The sequence below is a fragment of the Ictidomys tridecemlineatus genome, chromosome 1 (assembly GCF_052094955.1).
Source record: "Ictidomys tridecemlineatus isolate mIctTri1 chromosome 1, mIctTri1.hap1, whole genome shotgun sequence".
In the NCBI taxonomy this organism is placed as follows: Eukaryota; Metazoa; Chordata; class Mammalia; order Rodentia; family Sciuridae; genus Ictidomys; species Ictidomys tridecemlineatus.
The window spans coordinates 189,543,211-189,568,403 of NC_135477.1; the positions used below are offsets into that span (position 1 = coordinate 189,543,211).

A 25,193-nucleotide genomic window follows, 5' to 3' on the forward strand; every position below is an offset into this window, starting at 1 on the left:
ATCACTGTGATGGACGCATCTTGGAAACCCCTGCAGGGCATGGACACCTCTGGAGTCTGGAGCCCGGTCTAGGCACATGGAACCGTCTGTCTCACCATGTTCCCTCCACCACTTCTAGGACCTCTGCAGGAGCAGCCCCAGCACCCTCCTACCTTTTAGCCCTAGATTTCTTCAGTCAACCTTTAGAAAAAAAATCTAGACATGGTGGTTTAACTGGGATCCTCACAAAATCCCTCTTTCACAATTCATGTTCCATAAATGCTCTGCAAGACCTCTGAGGTTTCATGACCTGTTTAAACCTGCAACTTGCTACTTATGCTGGAAGTTTTGCCCTGTATGCCTCTGCCCCTCCAGGAACAATCCATCATTTACATTAGGTTTATGTGGAGATGTAAAAACACACACACACACACACACACACACACACACACACACTCAACAACTTTTCCATGAATACTTTCATGTTACTGAAGGTGACTGAGAATATTAAATTTATTTCTCTTTGTCTTTTTATTTATTTATTTATTTATTTGCATTCAATGGGCTTTTCTACAATACAATTACTCTCAGGTTTAAAACAGAACCCAAAAATCAAGTCATTTCACATTTTTTTCTTTAGTAAGGATTTTTTCCTGTATAAGTTATTTGATGTTTTAAAATGTTACTGTATCAAGCAAAGGCTTTCCCACATTGTTTACATTCACAAGGCATCTCTCCAGCATGAGTTCTTTCAAGTAAATAAAAGTGACTCAATGTAGTGAAGGATTTCCCACACTGCTTCCATTAGAAAGGCTTCTCTCTAATATGAGTTAATTCACACATTTTAAGGTAAGCAGAAGTATTGAAGGCCTTCCTACATTGTTTATGACCACAAGGCTTTTCTCTTTTATGAAATTGTTCATGTATGTGAAGGCAAGAGGAACTACTGAAGGCTTTCCCACATGTTTACATCCATCGGGCTTTTCTGAAGAATGAGGTCTTTCATGTCTGTGAAGGTGAGAAGATCTATAGAAGGCTTTCTTCCATTATTTACATCCATAGGTTTTTTTTCCTTTATGAGTTCGTTCATGTGAATGAAGCGGACTGGATCTACCAAAGACTCTTTTACATTGTTTACATTCATAGGGTTTTTCTCAAGTTTGAGTTTGTTTATGTATTTAAATGTAAAGGAAGTAGTGAAGGCTTTTCCCAATTATTTACATTAACAGGGCTTCTCGACAGTGTCACTTTGTTTACGTCTTTGAAGATAAGAAGATATAGTGAAGGCTTTACCACATTACTTACATTCATAGGGCTTCTCTCCAGTATGAGTTCGTTTATGTCTTTGAAGGTAAGAGGAACGTCTGAAGGCTTTCTCACATTGTTTACATTCATAGGGCTTCTCTCCAGTATGAGTTTGCTTATGACTTTGAAGGTAAGAGGAATGACTGAAGGCTTTCCCACACTGTTCACATTTATAGGGCCTCTCTCCAGTATGAATTCGTTCATGTTGCAATTGTAAACTCAAATAAACAAAGGCTTTCCCACATTGTTTACATTCATAGGGCTTCTCTCCAGTATGAGTTTGTTTATGTGTTTGAAGTTGAGAGGAATTAGTAAAGGCTTTTCCACATTGCATACATTCATAGGGCTTCTCTCCAGTATGAATTCGTTTATGTTGCCAAAGTGAAGCAGAATAAACAAAGACTTTCCCACATTGTTTACATTCATAAGGCTTCTCTCCAGTATGAATTCGTTTATGTGTCTGAAGTTGAGAGGAATGAGTAAAGGCTTTCCCACATTGTTTACATTCATAGGGCTTCTCTCCAGTATGAATCCGTTCATGTTGCATTTGGGAACTCAAACAAACAAAGGTTTTCCCACATTGTTTACATTCATAGGGCTTCTCTCCAGTATGAGTTCGTTTATGTGTTTGAAGTTGAGAGGAATTAGTAAAGGCTTTTCCACATTGCATACATTCATAGGGCTTCTCTCCAGTATGAATTCGTTTATGTTGCCAAAGAGAAGCAAAATAAACAAAGACTTTCCCACATTGTTTACATTCATAAGGCTTCTCTCCAGTATGAATTCGTTTATGTTGCCAAAGAGAAGTAGAATAAACAAAGACTTTCCCACATTGTTTACATTCATAGGGCTTCTCTCCAGTATGAGTTTGTTTATGTCTTTGAAGGTGAGAGGAACAACTGAAGGCTTTCCCACATTGTTTACATTCATAGGGCCTCTCTCCAGTATGAGTTCGTTTATGTCTATGAAGGTGAGAGGAACAACTGAAGGCTTTCCCACATTGTTTACATTCATAGGGCCTCTCTCCAGTATGAGTTCGTTTATGTCTATGAAGGTAAGAGGAACAACTGAAGGCTTTCCCACATTGTTTACATTCATAGGGCCTCTCTCCAGTATGAATTCGTTTATGTACTTGAAGGTAAGAGGAATGACTGAAGGCTTTCCCACACTGATTACATCTGTAGGTTACCTCTCCAGTATGAGATTGTTGGTATTTTTGAAAATATATGGAACAACTGCATTCTTTTCCACATGTCAGACATTCATAAGATTCATTTACAGTGTGCACTGATGCTTGTCTTTGAACACTTGTACAAGAAATTAAAGATGTTTTGTTCAGTTTAAGTTTATATGGCTTCCCTCCATTGTCCTCATTGTTACATGCTTTCTTTGCAGAGTGAGATATAACGTGCCTATTAAGGAAAAAGAGATATATGAAGACTTGTCCAAATCCTGGTGACGACTAGGCTTTGGAATCTCACTAAAAGTTCTTCCACAATAAGTACCTGTTTATATTTTTCCAGAACCTACCATATGACTTCTGTAAAAACATTATATGGAAATATTATATGGCTCATTAATGCTTTTATATTCATTAGTTGATTTTACACTTACACTATTACCAGTGTCAGGGAAAGTATTACTTTTCTGTCATGTCCAAACTGTTTGAAACTAAATGTAATGATGACTTTGTAACATTGATTCTCATAGCTAGTACCAAAATAATGGTATCAGGACAGCATTTTTCAACATTGTCAACAAATTATTTATTTTTGAAAACACTAAACATGTATCTTACATTAAAGTTCATATTTATGGTTAAATAAAAATAACTATAATTCATATCATGGGTATTTTACTTGTTTGTAAAATTATAGGACATGTTACAATTCTCTCCAGACACTCTGTTTCCTCTAGCGGACACAATTACCTTAGATCTCTCCTGGGATTTCTGTTCTCATCTTCCCATTTGTCTCCTAAAATGTAGACATGAAACAATCATTATGAATTATCACGATTTCAGAAGAAAATTATGAGGTTAAAACTATATACAGGGGGCTGGGGATGTGGCTCAAGCGGTAGCGCGCTTGCCTAGCATGCGTGCGGCCCGGGTTCGATCCTCAGCAGCACCACATACCAACAAAGATGTTGTGTCCACCGAGAACTAAGAAAAAATAAATAAATGTTAAAATTCTCTCTCTCTCTCTCTCTCTCTCTCTCTCTCTCTCTCTCTCTCTCTCTCTGTCCCCCTCTCTCACTCTCTCTTTAAAAAAAAAAAACTATATACAAACCTAATGCAAAAATGAAAATGAAGAAAAAGGAGAAAGAATATGGGATTTATGCTGCAGAGTGCAAGACATTAGGCCCAATATATTCCCCATGCATTATCATTCCACATTCTAAATTCATGAGAATAGAACTCCTACTTGCCAGGCCCTGGGGCCAATGCCTGTAATTCCAGCAGCTTGGGAGGCTGAGGAAGAAGGGTCTCAAATTCAAAGCCACCCTCAGGAACTGATGGAGGCCTTGTCTCTAAATACACTACAAAAAAAGGGATATGGATGTAGGTCAGTGCCCATGGGTTCAATCCTTGATTTGGGAAAAAAACAAGAACAACAACAAAACAATCTCCCAATTACTCAGTGTTTGGTTATATGATGAAAAAAATATCCTTACGTATAGAAGCCAGGTTGCTAAGGACTTCCTGCATCACATCTCTGTAGAGATTTTTCTGGGAAGGATCCAGCAAAGCCCATTCCTCCTGGGTGAAGTTCACAGCCACATCCTCAAAGGCCACCAAATTCTAAAGTATTCCAGAAAAGTATAGTGCAGGCCAGGAGAGATTGACAGCATTAGGGCTCTATTCTCATCATGTAGGATATTCTCACATTTCTGTGGTCTCCAAATATTTATTCCATGATTTTGTCATCAAAACATGTACTCTTATTGTGCACTCACTTGCCCAAACAGAGGGATTCCAATTTAAGGCCTGAACTATCCAGAAAAGCATCAGCAGAGCAAACACACCCTTCTTGTTGTAGAGTCCAGTGAGTAAGGCATGCTCCTGGTCACCCCTAAATCCTCTGCAGGTTATCTAATACATGGAATATTGAAGGTCTCCTACTTCATGTGCAGAGAAGATCTAACATTAGTATCCTGAGAGTACCTACCCTAAGAAGTCCCTACTGATAAAGCTGGGCTTTTTCTAATAGAGAGAGCTAAGGACGTGGAAGGCATCCCACCAAACTAAGCAGTAACACTGGTCATAGTGCTGAGACTGTAGGTAAACATACTCGTTACTGAACCTCCGCCTTCCTTCAGAAATCTTATTATTTTGTTCCACTGTTACCTTAGAACCTAAAGAATCACCCATCTGAAAATAAACAAGTGAAAAAACAAACCCTATACTCAAGGAGATTTGGAGCTTCCTAGTAGACAATATTTAATCCATGTAGTCAGAATGTGTTCACTGGGGACTGAGAAAAATTAGAAGACCGCAACTTGTTTACTCCAGACCAAGTCTAAGCAAGCAGCACACAGAACAATAATTCTTAAACAACAAATTTTTAATAATACTAATAATATCAAAGCAGAATAGGGTAAATAGAAAGATGCATGTGTCGTAGGAATAACTCAGGGTCAACAAAGGTCACCTCTTTCAAATGATAGCCTTAAAGAATTTTAGAAATCTCCAAAATAGACTTCATAGTAGTCAAAAAGTAATTTGCCAAGACTAGTAGGTATTAAAAAAAATGTGTAACAATTGTCTGAACCAGAGACTGCTGGTTTTCTAACACACAGTGAGGAGCCACACAAAAATGTTTTCTTCACAAACATGTTTGGTCACATAGGCCACACATACAGGGTTATCTGTAGTAAGGGGACTCTGTGTGTGCAGTGATGCTTGTATAAAAAACCTAATGCACTGTCAACTGCTGGGGAGGTTTGTGGCCCAGGAACCACTGATACCACAGAGCCAAGGTGTGTAAGAGTCTGTGCCATCCAGGATCATGTGAATAGAGAGATGATTGTGCAATCATGAGGTGGCCTGGTGGAGGTCCACAGCAATCAGCAGAGTGACTTCTGTGTCCCACCTCTGGAGGAACACAAAGCCAAAGAGTTCTCAATATGTCTCAAAATATAATGAAGTCTAAATTGAAATTCAGCAAGAGTTTTCATCAACTTGGCATGTTTTTACTATAAATAACTCTAATGTCTTTTTTTTTTTTTTGGTACTTGGTGTTGAACCCAGGGAAACTTATCCACTCAGGCATATCCCCAGAACTTTTTAATATTTAGAGAGAAACTGTTGAATAAAATGGAACAAACTATATTATATGCTGTATAAATACATCACAATGAATTCCAATAATGCATTTATCTATAAAGCAGATTATTTTAAAGTGAGAAAAACAGATAGGGTTGATGCTGAGGGAACACAGACTTGTTGGACTCAAGGGGCAGGTAAGTTTCCTGCAGCTGGGGATCCTCCCACCTAGTCCTGCTCACTGATAGTCTCCATGATCACCCTCCCAGGAGACCTTGATTCCACTGTGTGAAGCTTTTCAGGTTTGCATAGCACTACACTGGGGTGGGTGATTCAGTTTTTGATCCTTCACAACTTGTGATAGAAATCACTGCTCACCTGGCTCCTCAGTACCAGCATCTACAGGCTGACTGTCTACCTGTCTCCAAGAAAGCAGAACAGGGCTCTGAGGAGACAATGTCCCAAGGAGGCAGCAGTCTAGATGAGGCCTGTTACAGGAGATTCCTCAATTCCAAGGCCCCCAGCTGCTCCTCTGAGAGGCTGCACCCCAAAACTCATGCTGTCCTCTAGGAGGAGCTGACCCAGGCTGAAATTCCCTGCACCTGCAGGACACAGGCCAACTTTGGGCACCTTGTGGCAGCCCCAGGAAAGGCCAGGATAGAGGCTCAGGACACAAGCCTTTGCAAAGTGTCCAAAGGGAACCTGTGCCCAAAGATATTAAGGTATCTGTCCTGGGAAAACCAAGGACAGACCCAAGAATTTCCACAGTGGAGCTCCACAAGACTTTTCTACTTTGCCCTCGTGGCAGATATTTACAAACAAGAAAGAAATTTTCAGTGAACAATTGATAATTAAAATACTGTGCCCATTTGAATATAGTGAGGGAACAGATGATGATGCTGTGAACTGGAGGAGGAGCTGGAGTCTGGAAAGGCATAGACAGGGTACAAGATTAGGGGTCTACCATCAGCCCTAAGAGGGGCTAGGCTGGGAGAGGAAAGGGAACTTGAGACCCTGTTTTCCACACATGTGGAAGATGGGGTGGGAAAGGTGAGTGACTCCTGGGGTAAAAGTGGGGACAGTGACTCCCTCGACCAATACCTTTGCACATAGAAAGCCCATCCCCAAGTCAAAATCCCCTGAAAATTGCCTGCCTTCATTGCACACTGACAGAGTCCAGCCCCAGCTGGTTCCCACCAGTTCTAACCAGCCCACCCACCCTAAGCAGTCCTGGCCCCACACACTCACCATTTCCTGCCTTCTGGGGAGTCCTGACTTCCTTCCTATGGACCTCATAGCATCTTCAGGTCACAGGGAGACAGATCTGAGCCAGAGCCACTTGGGCCTCACACAACAGAGAAGACACAGTCCTGGAGATGGATTCTGACCTGCACAGGTGAGAGATGAAGGACTCTGAGACTATGGAAGGCCCCCTCTCCCACCAGCTGCCTTCTGACTGGCCAAGGCTCCACAAGACCCCTCTTTCACCCCAGCCACATATGCACATATGGGGTTGTGAGTGATAGGAGATGTTGCAGACTCCTGGATAAAGAAACCCAGAAAAACTGAATCTTGGCAAAAGCCCTTTTCAAGAAAATTTCCTCACTGCAAAGGGACCTATCCTAGTGAGGGGCAGGGGAAATATCCTTTTAGGCAGAAGTGACCCTGGCTTTCCAAACCAGGCCCTGTTTTCTTTCTGCTCTCAGGAGGCCCTTTCTGCATCTTGTGATGGACACAGTCACAAGCTTGTGTGAGGAATTACATACTTGGTGTGAAGACAGCCAACCTGACTGACCTAGGAGAAGATGGGTGTCAGATCAGGCCTGACTGGAAAGGAAGCAGAGAGACTTGCATCACTTGGGAAGAGCCTGCAGCTACATGGCCAAGGCTACCACCCATTTTAACTCTGTCAATTCATTTTTCCATCAAGAAAATTGAAAGAGAACAAGGAAATATAATTAAGTGCATGGAAAATTTGGTATATGGCAATAAAAGCAATTAAGATTAAAGAGCAAACGATTAAACCAGCTCAGATAAGGAGCCTGCTTCACCCATAGTTCAGAATAAACCTTACTCCCACGTTAGGAGCCAGACTGATTGCTGAAATATGGTCCTGACAGAACACACCAAGGACACTCACTGCCACAGGGCCACGGCACACTCCCCAAATCCAATCCCTCCTCTGTGCTCCTCCTTCACTGATCAGACACCATCACTCAGACTCTAGGGTGAGAACTGTTAGTAAAATGCCCAGGTTCCCTTTATTTGCATAGTAAGCCTTTACTAGCCTGTTTGGGATATCCCCATGACCGTTCCTGTGCTCAATGTATTTTTTTTAAAGCTGTAAGAGGGAGGCATTTTTTTAATCAACCCCTTCAACAAACTTTCCCAGGAAAAAGGGCATTTTCTACCTAATAACCATTTGATGATGTTCCCTTACCCTCCAGTGATTCTTAAATCCACAGAACAGAGGAGTGTACAGGTATTTTGTTTTTTTGTTGTTGGTGTTGTTGTTTTTTGGTTTTTTTGGTTTTGGGTTTTTTTTTCCCCCCCATCTTCTTCTTCTTCCCCCCCCCTTTTGGTCGGTTTTCAGAATTAGAAAATATATAGTGCAGTGAGAAGATCAGTAAATGCCCTTAACTCTGAATTCTCCTGGGTCTCTGGCAGAGTGCAACTGAGAACTCTAGGACCTGCCAATCCAGCCACCATGAGGATTGGCAGGTCCAGGTGCTGAGAGTTGATGTGCCAGATTGACAGAAGCTCATGGAGAGAGGTCTCCAAAAACCCAGATGGGAGGAAGCTTCGATCTCAACAGTATTGCCAGGTTCATCACTAGTTTGCATCCTGGGAATTAAGATAAGTTTGACCCACAGATGATCAAGAAAAAGTGCTGGGCTGGGGATGCGATTCAAGCGATAGGTAGTGCGCTCGCCTGGCATGCGTGCGGCCCGGGTTCAATCCTCAGCACCACATACAAACAAAGATGTTGGGTCTGCCAAAAACTGAAAAATAAATATTAAAAATTTTTTTTAAAGATGGGAGAGAAGATGGCGGCAAATGGAGTGCATCACCCCCATGTACCGCATCACTGTGCAGGTGAATGACGAGTTAGAACGGCCAAAAGCTATCTTGTTAGGAATTTCCAGCAAAATTGGGGTGCACCAAAACCTAGAGGAAGGACTTCCATTACCCAAGGATCGGTTACTGGGGCTCAACCGCGAGTGAACTGTCCGCCCGGAGATTCAAACTGTTTGTTCAGCGGCCCACCCCGCTGCTGGGAAGCGGCATGCTAGCAACGCAGAGAAATGGTGCTGTGCTGCAGATTCTATGGGCTCCTGCCGGCTGTGCCCTCACTATGCTCTGGGCTGAGTTCTGGGTTTGAGACGGGGGAAGGAAGTGGTCCAGTTCTGTCCTCCACACCAGTCAGCCCACTGAGGAAGCCTGCAGCCACCATCTTGGAGAGCTGACGTCACCATCGCCAGTTTTTGACAGATTGCACCTCATTCAGCGATAGAACAGGTCTGTGTCATTTAGACCATCTCCCATACAGCGGGGAAATTGCATAAAATCTCTCCCCAGGTTTCCGGGGGCGTGATTAACAAAGTGAGCGTAAATAGAGGTGTGGGGAAAGGTAAAGGCACCTGACCTCCAACTCCCCCCTCCCACCAGTGGCCAAAACGAAACCTGTCTCGCCAGCTCCAGGAGGAGGGGCTAGCAGAGGAAATCAACACAATAAGGTGCCGCTTCCCAAAAGCTGCACTCCACGTCCAGAAAACTGCAGGCACAGAGTGTAGCTTAAACTGCTGAGAGGTATCACACTTGGAAAGGCCTGGCTGGCAGGAGAAGCCAGCGGACTAGAAACCAGGAATAAACCTAAGCTCAGGTTTTAAGAGACATGGGGTGGGGGAAGCGGCCTCACACGGATTGTTTCCTACAGCCGGAGTGCAAAATCTTGGCCCGGAAGGCACAGCACCATCTACTGGAAGCGAAGAAAATAGAAGCCTAACAGTGTCCCTTTTTTCTTTTCTTTTTTTTTTTTTTAATTTTTTTTAATTTTTTAATTTTAATTTTTTTCTTTTCTGTAATTATATTATTATTTTTTAAAGTAATTTTTATTTTACTGCATTTTATTATGATTTTTTATTATTTCTTTTTCTTTTCTATTCTTTTCTCTTTCTTTCCTCTCTCCCTCTCTCTTTCTAGGTTTGCTTCCTTACCTTTTCCCCATCTTTCCTCTTAAGCATGACCACCCAGATTACGTACAACTTACTAAATGCAAATAGACGAATACTACGAATCAGTCCATAGTCCGCCTAAGCCCTTAACTACCTCCAAGTACTCCTGTCTATTCTCTTGTTAATACCCGCCTGCATTTGAGCAACACCCCAAAGTAGCTAACATATACTAACCTCCATACCATCAAATCACCTGACCTCAACATAAAATCCTAAGTTCAAACCTTAATTCTATACATGTCATGAAATTCTGTAGGACTTTAATGAAACTAATGAATTTACTATAAATCACAATTAATTCCAACATCTCTAAACATTGTCTCCCAACACAAAGGAGAGATATTAGAACTATAAAAACCAAAATAAATTTAAAGAAGAAAACAGAAACACAGCAGTCAAACAGAGTTGGAAAGTAAAGTGAGCACCAGAAAAAAAAAACAAGGGAAAAAAGGATTACAAACAATGCAAGACAACTTAAATACACAGGAGAACCTAGAGGCTTCAGAAAAATGGACAGAGAAAGAACTCAAGGCATACCTGACTCAGATGGAATGGAATCTTAGAGAAGACATTAGACAGCAAGTCCAAACAATGAAAGTATATTTTGAAAACGAATTACATAGGCAAATTCAAATGGCAAAGAACAAGCTCTACCAGGAGATAGAGATTTTAAAAAAAATCAAACAGTAATCCTAGAAATGCAGGAAACCATAAACCAAATTAAAAACTCAAACGAGAATATTACAAATAGACTAGATCAAATAGAAGTCAGAACATCAGATAATGAAGACAAAGTTTATCAACTTGAAAAGAATATAGTCAACACAGAAAGGATGCTAAGAAATCACCAGCAATCTATCCAAGAGATATGGGATGTCATAAAAAACAAACAAACTTGAGAGTCATCGGGATAGAAGAAGGTATAGAGGTTCAAGCCAAAGAAATTGAACAATCTATTGAATGAAATAATCCTAGAAAACTTCCCAGATATGAAAGATGGAATGGATTGCCAAATCTTGGAAGCCTACAGGACCCCAAACATACAAAACCATAATAGTCCAACTCCGAGACAATTATGAAGATAATTATGAAGACATCCAACATACAGAACAAGGAGAGAATATTAAAAGCTATGAGAGAAAGAAGGCAGATTACATTCAGGGGTAAACCAATTAGGTTAACGGCTGATTTTACATCGCAAACGTTGAAAGCAAGAAGATCCTGGAACAATGTATTTCAAACGCTGAAAAATAATGAATTCCAACCAGGAATACTGTATCAAGCAAAATTAAGCTTCAGATTTGACAATGAAATTAAAATATTTCATGATAAACAAAAGTTAAAAGAATTCGCAGCCAGAAAACCAGCACTGCAAGGCATTTTGAGCAAAACACTACAAGAAGAGGAATTGAAAAATAGCACCCAAAACTAACATTGGGAGGTAACTCAGTAAAGGGAAGAAAAAATATAACTAAAAAGGAAAAACGAGCCATATTAAAATAAATAAATAAATAAGCATGACTGGAAGTACAAACAATATATCAATAGAAACCTTAAACGTTAATGGCTTAAATTCACCAATCAAGAGACAAACGCTAGTAACCTGGATTAAAAAAAACAAATCCAACAATATGCTGCCTTCAGGAGACTCATATGATAGGAAAAGACATACACAGGTTGAAAGTGAAAGGTTGGGAAAAATCATACCACTCACATGGTCCTCGGAAGCAAGCAGGAGAGGCCATACTCATATCGAATAAAATCAACTTCAAACCTAAGTTAATCAAAAGGGATAAAGAAGGACACTATATACTGTTAAAAGAAACCATTCACCAACAAGACATAACAATTATCAATATGTATGCACCAAACAATGGTGCTACAACATTCATAAAACAAACTCTTCTCAAGTTCAAGAGTTAAATAGACCACAACACAATAATTATCGGTGACTTCAACACACCGCTCTCTCCATTGGACAGATCCACCAGACAAAAGCTGAATAAAGAAACTATAGAACTCAATAACACAATCAATAACCTAGACTTAACCGACATATATAGAATATATCAACCATCATCAAGTGGATACACGTTCTTCTCAGCAGCACATGGATCCTTCTCAAAGATAGACCATATATTATGCCATAGGACAACTCTTAGTAAATATAAAGGTGTGGAGATAATACCATACATCTTATCTGATCATAATGGAATGAAACTGGAAATCAGTGATAAAAGAAGGAAGGAAAAATCCTGCATCATCTGGAAAATGAACAATGTTACTGAATGATCAATGGGTTACAGAAGACATAAAGGAGGAAATCAAAAAATTCTTAGAGATAAATGAAAATACAGACACAACATATCGGAATCTATGGGACACAATGAAAGCAGTTTTAAGAGTGAAATTCATTGCCTGGAGTTCATTCCTCAATAAATGAAAAAACCAACAAATAAATGAACTCACACTTCATCTCAAAACCCTAGAAAAGGAAGAGCAAAACAACAGCAAATGTAGTAGAAGGCAAGAAATAATTAAAATCAGAGCGGAAATCAACGAAATTGAAACAAAAAAAAAAACACTGAAAAAATGGATAATGACAGACATTCCCTCTGTGTGCTAAGTTCAAGTGTCAGGTCAAAAACTCAAGCGTTAGGCTTTAAATCCAGCAGATGCACGCTCACTCACACCAGGGTGATCAGGTCAGGAGCCAAGCTAGGCTTTTCCTGGGGTGGAGCTGATGGCCAGCTGAGGAGAGGTAGGGAGAAGTTGTGGCTTTCACCAGAGTCAAGATGTGGCTGTAGACTTTGAGAGCTGTGAGGATCATGCAGAGGATCATACAAACGATGACAAGTGATGGATGTCAATCCAGATCCTCTTCAGGCTCTCCAGCTTGAGTGCATCCTTGTTTTGGCTGGCTGAATGTCTATTCATCTGCTCTATTATTTATACTATATTTGGGGGCCTTTGATTCCCCTTTCAATCCTTAGCAGCTACCACTGGATTTCTCCATAACATCATTTACCCTGGGGTTAGAAACACCTGGTCTGGTGGTCTCCCCCTGATCTTCTCACCTTTTCCCTCTTTATCAGGGGAGGATAACCTGCCAGAGGCTTGCTCTGCTTATGGGGTGAGGGGAAGTGACTTGTTTGTGCCTAAGGGCCACACTGGAGGGCTCTTTAGGTGTGCCTGGTGAGACTGCAGGTTTCAAACTGGAGTTTTTAAGATGGAGTTGCTTAGGCTCAGGCCTAAAGCCATGCTCACATCATTTTCTTGATTAAAAACCTATAGAGTAAAATGGTATTGAGTCGTTTGAGTGAATAAAGTATTGAAAAGGGCAGAAGCATGTGGACATTCTTTATTTCTCCCCTCTACTGCATATGTCACAACTTTGCTCCTCACGACACTCAACCACTGAGCCACACCCCCAGCCCTCTTTTGTATTTTACTTAGAGACAGGGTCTCACTGAGTTGCTTAATGCCTTGGATGTTACTGAGGCTGGTTCTGAACTTGAGATCCTCCTGCCTCAGCCTCCCCAATTGCTGGGATTACATTTGGGTGCCACCTTGGCTGGCAGAAGTTTTTACTCAGTTTAAGGCCTACAGATCTGCCTAACTTCTAACATAGGTAGGTTTATTCAATATTTGCTTGTATAATTACTACCCCTAAGTGACAGAAATAAAGGAATCTCTATTAAACACAGAAGTTATGCCAATAAAATGATATCCTACAAAACTCAGATGACATTAAGAAGCTTCAATGTTATATTTAACTTTCTAATTAACTCTGGAAATTTTAAAGATTCCTAGGTAAGGCCTGTCCTGTCTTGACTTATCTGGGGACAACTTCTTAGCTCTTATACCTTCTGGTGAGAGATTTTTGATTTCTATTCTTCATGATATTCATTGACGTGTTCCAGATGCCATAACACTTCCTTTGCCATTAATCTCATTTCAGCACTCATATTTTTTGTTTCTCTCTCACAGAAGCACCCACCCCAGATGATGTTACAACCTTTTCTTCCTGAACCAGACTTTTGCCACAGACCTCAGACCAACCTAATTTTCCAAAGGGAACTGCTTTCCCCACCCCATGAACTGCCCTCTCAGCTCAAAGCACCAAGAGCCTTCATCACCAGTTTCCTCACAGCAATAAAAATTGCCTAAAAATGAGAGGGAGGAATCAACCAGGAATTAAAGACAGGCTGTCAGTGTAGATAGGTGATTAGGAGGGACAGAGAAGATGGAGGCTTGTGGGTCTGGAAAGTTAGACTTTGACCAAAAGACAGCTCCCATTTTGACAAAAACACTGAAAACATTGGGGACAGAAGGAACTGACCTCAGCATCATAAAGACCATCCCATGTAACACCACAGCGAATGGAGGAACACTGAAAGTATTTCCTCTAAAATCTGGACAAGGATATCCACTCACACATTCTTATTCAATAAGAGCCAGAGTAATTAAGCAAGAGAAGGAAATAGGAAAGAAGTCAAATCATCACAGTTTATAAGTGACAGGATCTTAACTGACAAGATCCACAAAGCTGCACCAGAAGACTGTTAGAGATAATAAAAAAATTCACCAAAGTAGTGGGTTACAAAATAAACACGGGCACACTGCCAAAGGCGCCCCATGGATTCAATGAAATCTCATCAAAATACTAAATACTTCAGCAACAAAAATGACTTGGTGGGCTGGGGATGTGGCTCAAGCGATAGCGTACTTGCCTGGCATGCGTGCAGCCCGGGTTCGATCCTCAGCACCACATACAAACAAAGATGTTGTGTCCACCGAAAACTAAAAAATAAATATTAAAATTCTCTCTCTCTCTCTCTCTCTCTCTCTCTCTCTCTCTCTCTCTCTCTCTCTCTCTCAAAAAAAAGAAAAGAAAAGAAATAAATGGCTTGGTGCTACTTTTAGTCAGCTTTTTCACTTCTGTGACTAAATTTAGGACCCGACCAGAAAAACTCTAGAGGAGGAAAAGTTTATTTGAGGGCTTGGTTTCAGAGGTCTTAGTCCACAGAAGGCTGACCAACTCCTGGGGGCACCAGGTAAAGCAGAACACCATGGAAGGAGACTGTGGCAGGGAGCAGCCTACATTTGATCAGGAAGCAGAGAAAGAGTCTCCAGAGGCCAGATACAAACGTATATCCACGTGTGGCTGGGATCTAGCTCAGTTGGCAGAGTGCCTGCCTTGCATGCACAAGGCCCTGGGTTCAATCCCCAGCACCACACATACACAAAAAAATCTACAAAACAAATATATACCCACAGCCATACCTGAATTTCTACCTAATCTGTCCTGACCGGCAGGACATCAACTGGCAGGACATGAACAAGGGCGAACCCAGGCAGGAAGAAATGAAGGGACAAGAGACAGCAAGACAGGAGTTCTGATCAAGGTGCAAATTTTTATTCACACAGTGGTATTTATATCCTGGGGATAGGGAAGCTCTCCTATTGGCAGTTGCTGGGCATAGGTTGTGAAACTGCAGGAACCACCCTAAACCCGGAGCCACCCTAATCCCTGAGCAAGATCACCTTTCAACCCAAAATGCCATGAGTTATTCCTACTTGGCTAGGGCTCTCAGCACTAATCCAGCCATACCCTACCACTTTAGTTACCACTCAGTTAACCACTATCAGGGGATTAAATCACTTATTGGGTCAAGACTCTTATAATCCAATTGTTTCTCCTCCAAACCTTCATGCACTGGTTCAGATGTGAGCTTTCAGGGGACATTTCACATCCAAACCATAACAGTACTGACATAAAAACAGGCACATGGACCAATGGTACACATTAGAAGACACAGAAACAAACACATTTAGATACAGTTATCTGATCCTTGCAAATGTCCAAAACCAGACACTGGAGAAAACACAGCCTCTATAACCAATGGTGCTGGGGATTCAGATTACTCGTATGTAGAAGAACCAAACAAGACCCTCATTCTTCATCCTGCACAAATGTCAACTACAAATGGACCAAAGACCTGGGAATCAAACCAGAAGCGATGAAATTCCTAGAAGAAAAATATAATGTGCAGGGCACAGGGCAGCAGTGGGCATGATATTGGAGCCCCAGGCAGTGAGGACATGCAACGCCAGGAGACGGGACAGTGGGCGAGGACACAGCATCCAGTACAGTTTCCAAAGGGCAACCTCTGCTCAGAGACACTGATACAGTGTTTGTGCCTAGGGAAGAAAGGCATAAGGACTGCTTTAAAAAAGAAATCAATATTTTCTTCATCATGTTCTGTCTCTTTTCCTTCCTTCTGGTGGAAATACCAGGCTGTTCTGAGGGATCACACGGGCATTTGGAGGTAGCTGAGCAAGGCAAACATGACTTCTGCAGAGGAGCATGCTACTGAACAAAGTCTGGCAAGCGAGCTTACCTGGGTGGGAAGGAAATCCACCTGCTTTGACCCTAGCGCAGCACTGACCCTTGCTCTGACTGGAGGAACTCAGGTCAAGATCAACACAATTGGCTAATTTAAAATTGCAGAGGGCAACGGGAAGGTGTATAGGTAAGACTGGATCACTTGGGATGCTACAGTGATCCATAGGAAAAAGGAGGATTATACGTGGGGGTGTGACCAGGGCCAGGGTCAGGGTCAGCATTATTGCCCACATGTGGACAAGCTGTTCATATTGGGCAGCTCAAGATGGCTACATTTTAGCCATAAGGTTTTATAACCCAAATTGGTACCACCTAACCATACATTGTAAAATTTAACTTTTTGGTTACAATAGACAAGTTTTTTGTTACATATTATAAAATTCACCACACTAAAGGGTAACTTTCTGGGCTGGGGATGTGGCGCAACCGGTAGCATGCTCGCCTGGCTTTCGTGCGGCCAGGGTTCAATCCTCAGCACCACATACAAACAAAGATGTTGTGTCCTCCGAAAACTAAAACTAAAAAATAAATATTAAAATTCTCTCTCTCTCTCTCTCTCTCTCTCTCTCTCTCTCTCTCTCTCTCTCTCTCAAAAAAATAAATAATAAATAAAGGGTAACTTTCTTTCTTGTTTTGTTTTGGTGGTGTTGGGGATTCAACCTAGGGCTTCCGGCTCACTAGACAAGGGTTCCACCACTAAGCTACTACCCTGGAAGGTAGTCAGGTTTAACACTGACAAAAAAGAGAACATTGACCTGACACTTTCTTCCCTCCTTTTTCATTTCATAAGTACTTTACGGTGAATTTCCAGTCATTCTTGTCTTTCCACTCACAAAAAATCTGCACTCACAATTACTAAAAACAAAAGAACTCTAGCTCATCTTGCACAAACATGCTCACAAATACTTCAAGTCAAATTGGAAAAAACATACCGTTTATTCAAAGCCAGTTTTGAAGGAACATAAAGATTTGTTTCTATTTTTCATCCCCAGATAACTCAAGTGACAGAAACTTACATAAGAGAAAAGGCAGCAAAGTGAGAAAGAACAGGCAACACACACGTGCAGATTTACTTCCCTGTGCTAGAGAGAGCCCAAGTCAGTGACACTCAGCACATGGAGGAGGAGCAGCCCTCTCAGGCCCAAGGAAGTTCAGAGGCAAAGAAACCTGGAAGATGCAGGAGTCACCCTCAATTTCAGCCTATTTCAGGAACTGGAATGCTAGGGGATTGCTGCCAGCCCTGAGGAGTTGCCAGGCACCAAATGGAAAATGGGTTAGAGACCCTGCTTCCTGCACATTTGGAAGAGTGTGAACAGGTAAATTCACTACTCCTGGGAGAAATGAGGGGCAGGGCCCTACTCTGCATGCCACTGCTGCTTCACACAGACCCCAACTGCGTCCAGATTCCCTGGAACGTCCTGCACTCCTGTACACTGGGAGACCTGGGCTGTGGAAGCTGAGTTGGCCCTGAAGTGCACTGCACACTGCGAGACACAGGAGGTCCAGACAGTGCTGACTCAACCCCAGAAGGCAGGCTAGAGGCTGAGGACAATTGGCCCTGTCAGTTCCCAAAGGGACACTTGATCCAAAGTCACTGAAGAGGGAGGGGTCCATGTCTAGGGAAGATAAGAACCAGAAGCACAAGCCCACCCCTTCCTCGTGTAATGTGGGTCCACTTTATGCTTCAAAATAACCCTTCATACTCTGCCATTGAAGCATTTTAAAAAAACTAACTTCTTTTCCCTTTCTCTTTTCCCTCTCTATCCCTAACCTTGGAGAAGCAAGGCTACCCTTATGCTCAGCCTAGGCCACATTACCTGTCCTTGAGTACACACACCACAGGTCTGCAGGGATGGTGCCAGAAGAATTGAGAAACAGCCATCTACCAAGTCTATGAGTGACTTATGACCCCAACAGGGCACCCTGGGAGGTAGTCTTTGAAACACCCCTTTAAAAGTCTGCTGCCCCCCGCCCCCAGTGGACAGAATCACAGCCTCTAGAACAGTAATCTCCTGTGTTTTTCCTTTAAAACCAAACAAAACCTTCTTTTTTCCTTTCTTAAAAAAAAATGTCCTCATTACTAGACTGGCATTGGGGACAAGAAGAAACAAGCTTCATTAACAAATTGGAGCCCAAAAAGGGCCCAGAAGTGGCTCTTGCTTCAGTTTCTTGGGAAGATCTGGTCCTTCAGGCAACCCCCTTCCATGCTAAAGAGACAAAGCCCCTCGTGCCTGACAACAGCCAATGCTGTGCTTTTCCTCTTGCCAGTGAACCTATCTGATTTCAGCCCTGGCTGCTGCCCACAGAGCTGAGGTACAAGGATCTCCTGGAGTCCCCAGGTATGCAGGCACCTGCCCCATGGCCCTGCTGGTTTCTGCAGACTGAGGTCCCCAACAATCTCAGTATGGTCATTGTGACTTTCATGGGGCCTTTAGTAGATGCCTGATGAGAACAGAAATTAAAACCAACTCTGTTTTGTTGGCCGACCTTGGAAAGGAATCTTCAAGGTAGCCTAAAGAAAAGGATGAAAAGGGCCCTCTCCATGGAATATCAATATGCCTGTTAGAAGAAAAAGGTCCAGAAAGCACCTCTAGGTACACCTGATAGTGGGGAACCAATTAAAGTTGATGGCTGATTATCTTATACTCAAACCCTTGAAAGCTACTTAAAAAATACAAAGGATTTAGGTACACTTTTTTTCATTTGATTTTTGGTACTGCAGATAAAACCAAGGGTCACTTAAACACTGAGCTACATTCTTGGTCTTTGTAAGATGAATTTTGAGACAGGGCCTCAGGAAGCTGCTTAGGGCCTGGCCAGATTGCAGAGAATGGCCTTGAACTTTGCACCTTCCTGGATTATCTTGCCTGGCTGGGATTACAGGCATGTGCCACCACACCCAGTTCAGCTCAGTTATCCAGTGTGTGTGGATTGTCCAATGTCTTCTAGGAGAAAACTGGCTTTGTGAATTTAATTCTTTTCTGGGGAGATGGTTATCATACCCAAAAAGCAGTGATTCCATATACAAGTGCTTCCAGTTTTGATCAAGGAAAAGGAAATTGCCTGATCTACTGAAGGTCTAGGAAAAAAGCCATTCAGGCTGAAGGGACTTGGAAAGTGTAATCAATGTTATCCCAACCAGGCTTTGGCTCCCATGCACAATGCCCTGGGTTCAATCCCCAGCACCACAAAAAAGAAAAAAAAAGAATACAATAATAATAAATAAAATAAATAAACAAATACAGTAAAGGCATTTTATCCATGTACAAATAAAAAAAAATCAAAAAAAATAAAGACTACAGGCAGCAATAAATGTTGGCGAGGATGTGGGAAAAAAGTTACATTCATACATTACTGGTGAGACTGCAAATTGGTACAAACATTATGGAAAGCAGTATGCTGATTCCTTAGAAAACTCAGAATGGAACCACCATTTGACCCAACTATCCCACTCCTTGGTTTATACCCCAAAGACTTAAAATCAACATAACATATTACAGTGATGCAGGCACATCAATGTTTCAATGTTTATAGCAGCTCAACTCACAATGGCTAAATTATGGAACCAACCTAAGTGTTATATATATATACACACACACACACACACACACACACCCCAGAGGAATATTACTCAGCTTTAAGAATGAAATTATGGCATTTGCTGGTAAATGCATGGAGTTGGAGAATATCATGCTAAGCAAAACAAGCCAACCTCAAAAAAACAAACACCGAATATTTTCTCTAATATGCATATGCTAATTGACAATAAGGTGCGGGGAGGAGGAGATGCAGGAGAGGAAGGATAGTAGAATGCAACAGACATTATTGCTTTATGTATATATGTGACTGCAGGACCAATGTGATTCCACAACATGTACATTCAGAAAAATGAGAAATCATATCCCATCTATGTATGATATACCATAGTGCATAAATGCAGTCTAATGTCATATATGACTAATTAAAACAAATTTTAAAAATTATTCTTGAAAATCTCCAAACCAAAATGAAACTGCCAAAAGGAATCCTAGGGAAAAAAAACTATAAATAAAGAAAAAACCCTCCTCTGCATGCTGCTAGAGCAGTACCTGCACAGGAGACCCCCTTCCTATTAAGACTCAGAAGATGCTCCCTTTTTAACCTGGGCAAACACACCCTGATTCTGAAAATCCCAACCCTCTTTTTTCTCCTCATAGGGATTTAGCTGAACAGATTTCTCTTCAGTGCTCAGAAAAAAACCCTCGTGAATCAAACCGCAAACTCTGACTTACTGGTAGCTAGAGACAACATAGGACCCCCACTCCCTCACCCCTCCATAGAACAGGCTCCCATTGGGTGAAATATCCTCTGACCTGGCATCTGACCCTGCCCCCCTCTTCGATGCCCTCCCCAACTGTGTTTGCCCCTCCCTAGGAAAGCAGCCCTTTTCTCCATGAGCAGTGGGTGCTTGCAGAGCTCACCTGTGGTTCTCCCCCGTCCTTTAGCATAAAGTTACTTCTCACCTGAATCTGTTTCATTGCACACTCTGGGAACAGCCCTGGGCAATATCAACTGCATCCTCAGAAATGGCTTCTCCTTATCCTTCCCATCTGGTCATGATCACATCTGCCTGAGGACCCAGCTTTCCAGAGCTCTGGAGCTTTTTAATCTAAAGGGATCCTTCCAGGGTTGGTGTGAGCAGCTGGGCCTCCGCAGGGGAGGCTGCCCAGGAAGCTCTGACTGGACCTTTAGTGACCTCCTTTTCAGGATCCAGTCTGACCTTGGATTATACTTACTGGGATTAAGGATCTCAGCTTCTCAGTAAACTTTTCAACAGAACAGACTTGTATTTAAAGAACCCAGTAAAAACACTCAAATTCAGTATTTATGTTTATAGGAGAAAAAAATTTAATTCACTTAAATCTAATACTTCAGTAGGAAAATCAAAATTACCCATCTCACTTAGAAAATAAACATGTTATTTAATTACTATTTCCAAGATAAGATTTGGTAACAATTATCTCAGGTGACTAGAACTAGAAGTTTCTCAGTCTCTGAAGAATCAGTGTTAAACATTCACCTGAGATAACAGGACACAGAACACAGCCATCCACTGCTTCAACCCTGCAACTTAGGATTTGGTGATGATATACCTAGCCTAGTTCTCTCATTAGATCAGAAGCCAGCTTGTCACAAGTTATGAATGATTCATTTCTGTTTTCTGTAAAAATATTAGGATGTCTATATGGCCTGGCCATTAGTTGATGTTTTAAAGCTGATTGGAATGCCTGCCCATGCCCTGAACTCACCCATGACCAGATAATAAACCTTTCCTAAACCTTAGTGAGGCCTCATAAATTCTGGCCTTCCATGGCCAGATAACGACCCTCTCTGAGTCTCTAAGATCTCCATAAATTCTGATGCTGGGGCCAGCAAAAATGTAAACTTGTGTTATGCTCCTCAGAGTATTGTTATCTGTAACCTCCCTTTGTGTAACTTTTTGGGCTATAAAATTGGGCTGCAAGGAAGCCTCTCCGCTGTCCTTGGTTCCCACGATTTTGATGGACAAGGCAGCCCGGCCAGTCGAAATAATAAGCTTGCTTTAATTTGATTTTAATTGGAGTCAGTGGTCTTTTCTTGCATTGTGGTCTAACAGTGAATCTCTGTAATAAGGAAACTATCTTATGTACTCTCTTCTGGAAATGTATTAATTTCTGCAGCCACACTGAAACAGAGGTTTTCTTCATTTCTATTCCCAGGAAGCATTACCAAAGAAAGCCATGGAATTCTATTTTAAATTAGCAACATCCCCCAAAGGGAAAGGGGGGGGGGGAGGGAGAGAGATAGATAAGAAAGAAAAAAGGAAGAAAGAAAGAGAGAGAAAGAAAAAAAAGTATCCGAGAAACATAGTAAACTCACTCTGGGGAAGAAAAACAGTACAAAAGAAGTTTCAATTAATGGTATACAAGACCAAATGATTCTTTGTTTCTTGTCCATTTCTTTCTTTTTTAACCTGACTTATTCCTCTAACTTGCCCTTTATGAATATTTTCTAATCTTTCATCTCTACTAATAAGTTACATTTTACAATTAATTTAAAAAACAAACCCAGGAAGGTCAGCACCACTGGACACAGAGAGGTCACACTTCAGCTTCAGGTCAGTCACCTGTCACCAGGCACATCCTCCCACCCCCCTCCTGCTGCTGAAGAGCTTTGTAGGGTTTTGCTCCACCTTGCTGGGGGTCAGTTTCCCCTGCTCTTTAGGATAACTGTTCTTCCTTCACAGCTCTTGGGCACATCCAGAAGGCACTCTCCACATGAATGCAGCCTTGGGAACAAATGTTGACACCCACAGTGCCCTGGTGTGTGTGAGACACATGCTCACCTGTGCAAACCCAAACTATGCTCTGCAATATGCGGTAGAGCAGGAAGCCAGGCATTTGCAAGAGGTGGCACAGCCACAGCTGTGACAATCAGCATTTCATCCCCAGGGCAGAAGGCCCCTCCCCCACCCCTTCCTCATTAGCTGAGGACTTGGGGCCGGCAGTGTCCTCTGAATGTCAGCTAGGTTTACTGTCTCCCGCCTGCAACATCGAATTTAACAGAGGCTGGTCAGGTGCATGGACTTTGATCTGCCCATCCACAGGCTGTGGTGCTGTTGTGTGTCAACTGTTTAGAACCTTTCCTTCTACTGCTTCCCCTCAGGCTGCCTTTCTTCATCCCAATTGAAGGATAAATACTATATTCTGAAAATGAAGCCCTGGACTTTCTATTTCTCACATGGTGCGGTTGGCCTCTGGGAATGCTGGGAGAGAACTGTAATTTTAGGGGTTTGCTGCCAGTCCTGAAAGAAGTGAGGCTCCAGAATGGTAAACTGATTTGAGACCCTGCTTGGTGCACATTAGGATTCATGTGTCTTTGAGGAGTGCAGGTCATTCCTGTAGAGAAATCAGGGACAATGGGACCCCATTGAGCCACCACTGCCACACTGAGGGCACAACTGGGGAATCCCTTGACACTCTCCCGGGCTTAGAATAGGTCACAATAGAAAACTGGCAGCCTAGAGATCACAGGCTATGGTGTAGCACTTGTCAACAGCAGCTCTGGGAGGGGACATTTTTTTTTTAAATGGCTCTGGGTTTTTATTTATTTATCTATTTATTTAGGGAGAATTCCTTCAATATTCATGTTTTAGTTTTCAGCGGACACAACATCTTTGTTTGTATGTGGTGCTGAGGATCGAACCCGGGCCGCATGCATGTCAGGCGAGCGCGCTACCGCTTGAGCCACATCCCCAGCCCTGGGAGGGGACATTTTAACCTCAGGATCGTGAAAAACCTCTGCAGCAAAAGCCAGGAACAAAAGGAACTGGGACTGAAGAACTCCCCTTTGGTCTTAGTGCAGTAAAAGTCCCTAACTGTATGAGCTAAGGGTCCCTAGGTTGAGGACAAGCTCCAGCCCATACAAGGATTGTAAAATGCATCCTCCAATAGAACTACACCAACTCCTTGGCCTCCATGTACTCTGAACTTGTTGATGTATAACAGGAAAGGCCTGCTGAGCTCGAGGCTCAGACTGCAGGGTTGTCCCTCAGGCACCAGGAGTCACTAACGCTCGCTGCTTCCAGATCTCAGGTCCTCGCCCTCATTTCCGCAACGTGCTCACCACACAGTCTGGGAACGGCTGCAGGACCTACCTAGAGATGTCGCCAACAAGGAAGGGATAGGATGCCAGGGACCAGCCCCGTGGGCCCAGGGGTCAGGGGTCAGGGGCCCAGCGCCACCTGACACCCGGACTCTGCCCCACGCTGCAGCTCCCCGCACTCCAGGTCCCCCGGGCTCGTGCTGACTGGTCACACTGCCTTCTCCGCACACTCGACATTTGGGGCCTTCAGTGTGACCCGCCGTTCTCCGGAGGGACTTCTCGGGACTCGCGGGACACAGGCTGCGCGGACTCACCTGGGACTGGTGGGCAGGGGACGCCCGACCGGAGGAGGAAGGAGCAGACGAGATTGAGAAAGACAAGCCTGCGAGTTTACAGAAGCCCGCCCTTCCTCTCCCCTGCACACCTGATTGGACAGTTCCACCCTGCGCCCGCCCCCCCCGCCCCCGCCGTCGGGCACAGGCACTGCTGAGTGACAGTGATGCCATCCTATCCCTGGCTGAAGTCAGCCCGAGCGACAGGCACGTGGCCCAGGCCTTTTCAGGCAGGACTTCCGGGCCTTGTTGGAGCCTGACCTTGGCGGGAAGCTGTCCTGTTGGCCTGGCATAGAAGGTGGTGTCTAAATAGGACTAGCGAGTGTCGCTGCTTGCGAAATAGAAAGTCCAGTGATCCATTTTCAGAATACAGTTTTTGCGTTAAATGTAAAATGACAGGATGTTGAAAACGCAGCTGGAGAGGAGAGCTGGGTGTGAGGCGACAAGCAGGCGACAAGAGTGGTTTTCATAGTCCCTGAAGTTCGCTGGCGGGAACGTCTCCAGCCGGCTCCTTTGTCATATAGAATATATAAGTCCAAATACATTTTTCTCATACCCACATAGGAAAATTATGTTCTAAGTTGTTTCCTCTTCTCTTCTCCCCTCCCTTCCCCACATTCCCCCGGAATGCCTTTTCAATAACCACTTTGGAAAGATTTTGTTCCATTCTCTGCCCAGAACCATATATAAACTACTAAGTTCACAAACTAAATGAGTTTTTTCTGCTATCAGGCCCCCTCCTGAACGGTGGAAGTTCTATTTCTTGTTACTTAAATAAACCCAGCTCCTTTAACACTTCCCGTCAGTGATTGTCTTTGGATTTTTTTTTTCATGGATTTTATTCTTCAAAATTTGCAACACAAGAACCCAAAATGTGTCTGGGGAGGCTGAGGCAAGAGGATCAAGAGATCAAGGCCAGCCTCAGCAATGGTGAGGGGCTGAGCAATTCAGTGAGACCCTGTCTCTAAATAAAATACTAAAAAGGGCTCAGGATGTGGCTCAGTGGGTGAGTGCCCTTGAGTTAAATCCCCAGTACAAAAAAA

At 42.8% G+C, this 25,193-nt stretch overlaps 1 protein-coding gene across 1 annotated transcript; it reads right to left on the bottom strand.

Moving 5' to 3' along the window:
- Nucleotides 1-487: 487 nt before the first annotated feature.
- On the bottom strand, nt 488-24,221 carry LOC110597137 (uncharacterized). The gene is made up of 5 exons (XM_078053356.1): nt 24,133-24,221; nt 6,800-6,939; nt 3,961-4,087; nt 3,215-3,260; nt 488-2,696 (listed from the first exon to the last, which is right to left on the bottom strand). The coding sequence occupies exons 2-5, from the start codon at nt 6,845-6,847 to the stop codon at nt 1,277-1,279; spliced, it is 1,641 nt and encodes a 546-aa protein (XP_077909482.1). The 5' UTR covers nt 6,848-6,939; nt 24,133-24,221; the 3' UTR covers nt 488-1,276.
- Between the last annotated feature and the right edge of the window lie 972 nt (nt 24,222-25,193).

What these genes read in the sequence shown, in the direction of transcription:
- LOC110597137 (XM_078053356.1), bottom strand. Translation starts at nt 6,847, where the DNA reads ATGAGGTCCATAGGAAGGAAGTCAGGACTCCCCAGAAGGCAGGAAATG. An exon ending in TAGCAACCTGGCTTCTATAC is followed by an intron (nt 3,261 to 3,960) that starts GTAAGGATATTT and finishes TCTACATTTTAG; the next exon opens with GAGACAAATGGGAAGATGAG. An exon ending in AATCCCAGGAGAGATCTAAG is followed by an intron (nt 2,697 to 3,214) that starts GTAATTGTGTCC and finishes TTTCCTTAATAG; the next exon opens with GCACGTTATATCTCACTCTG.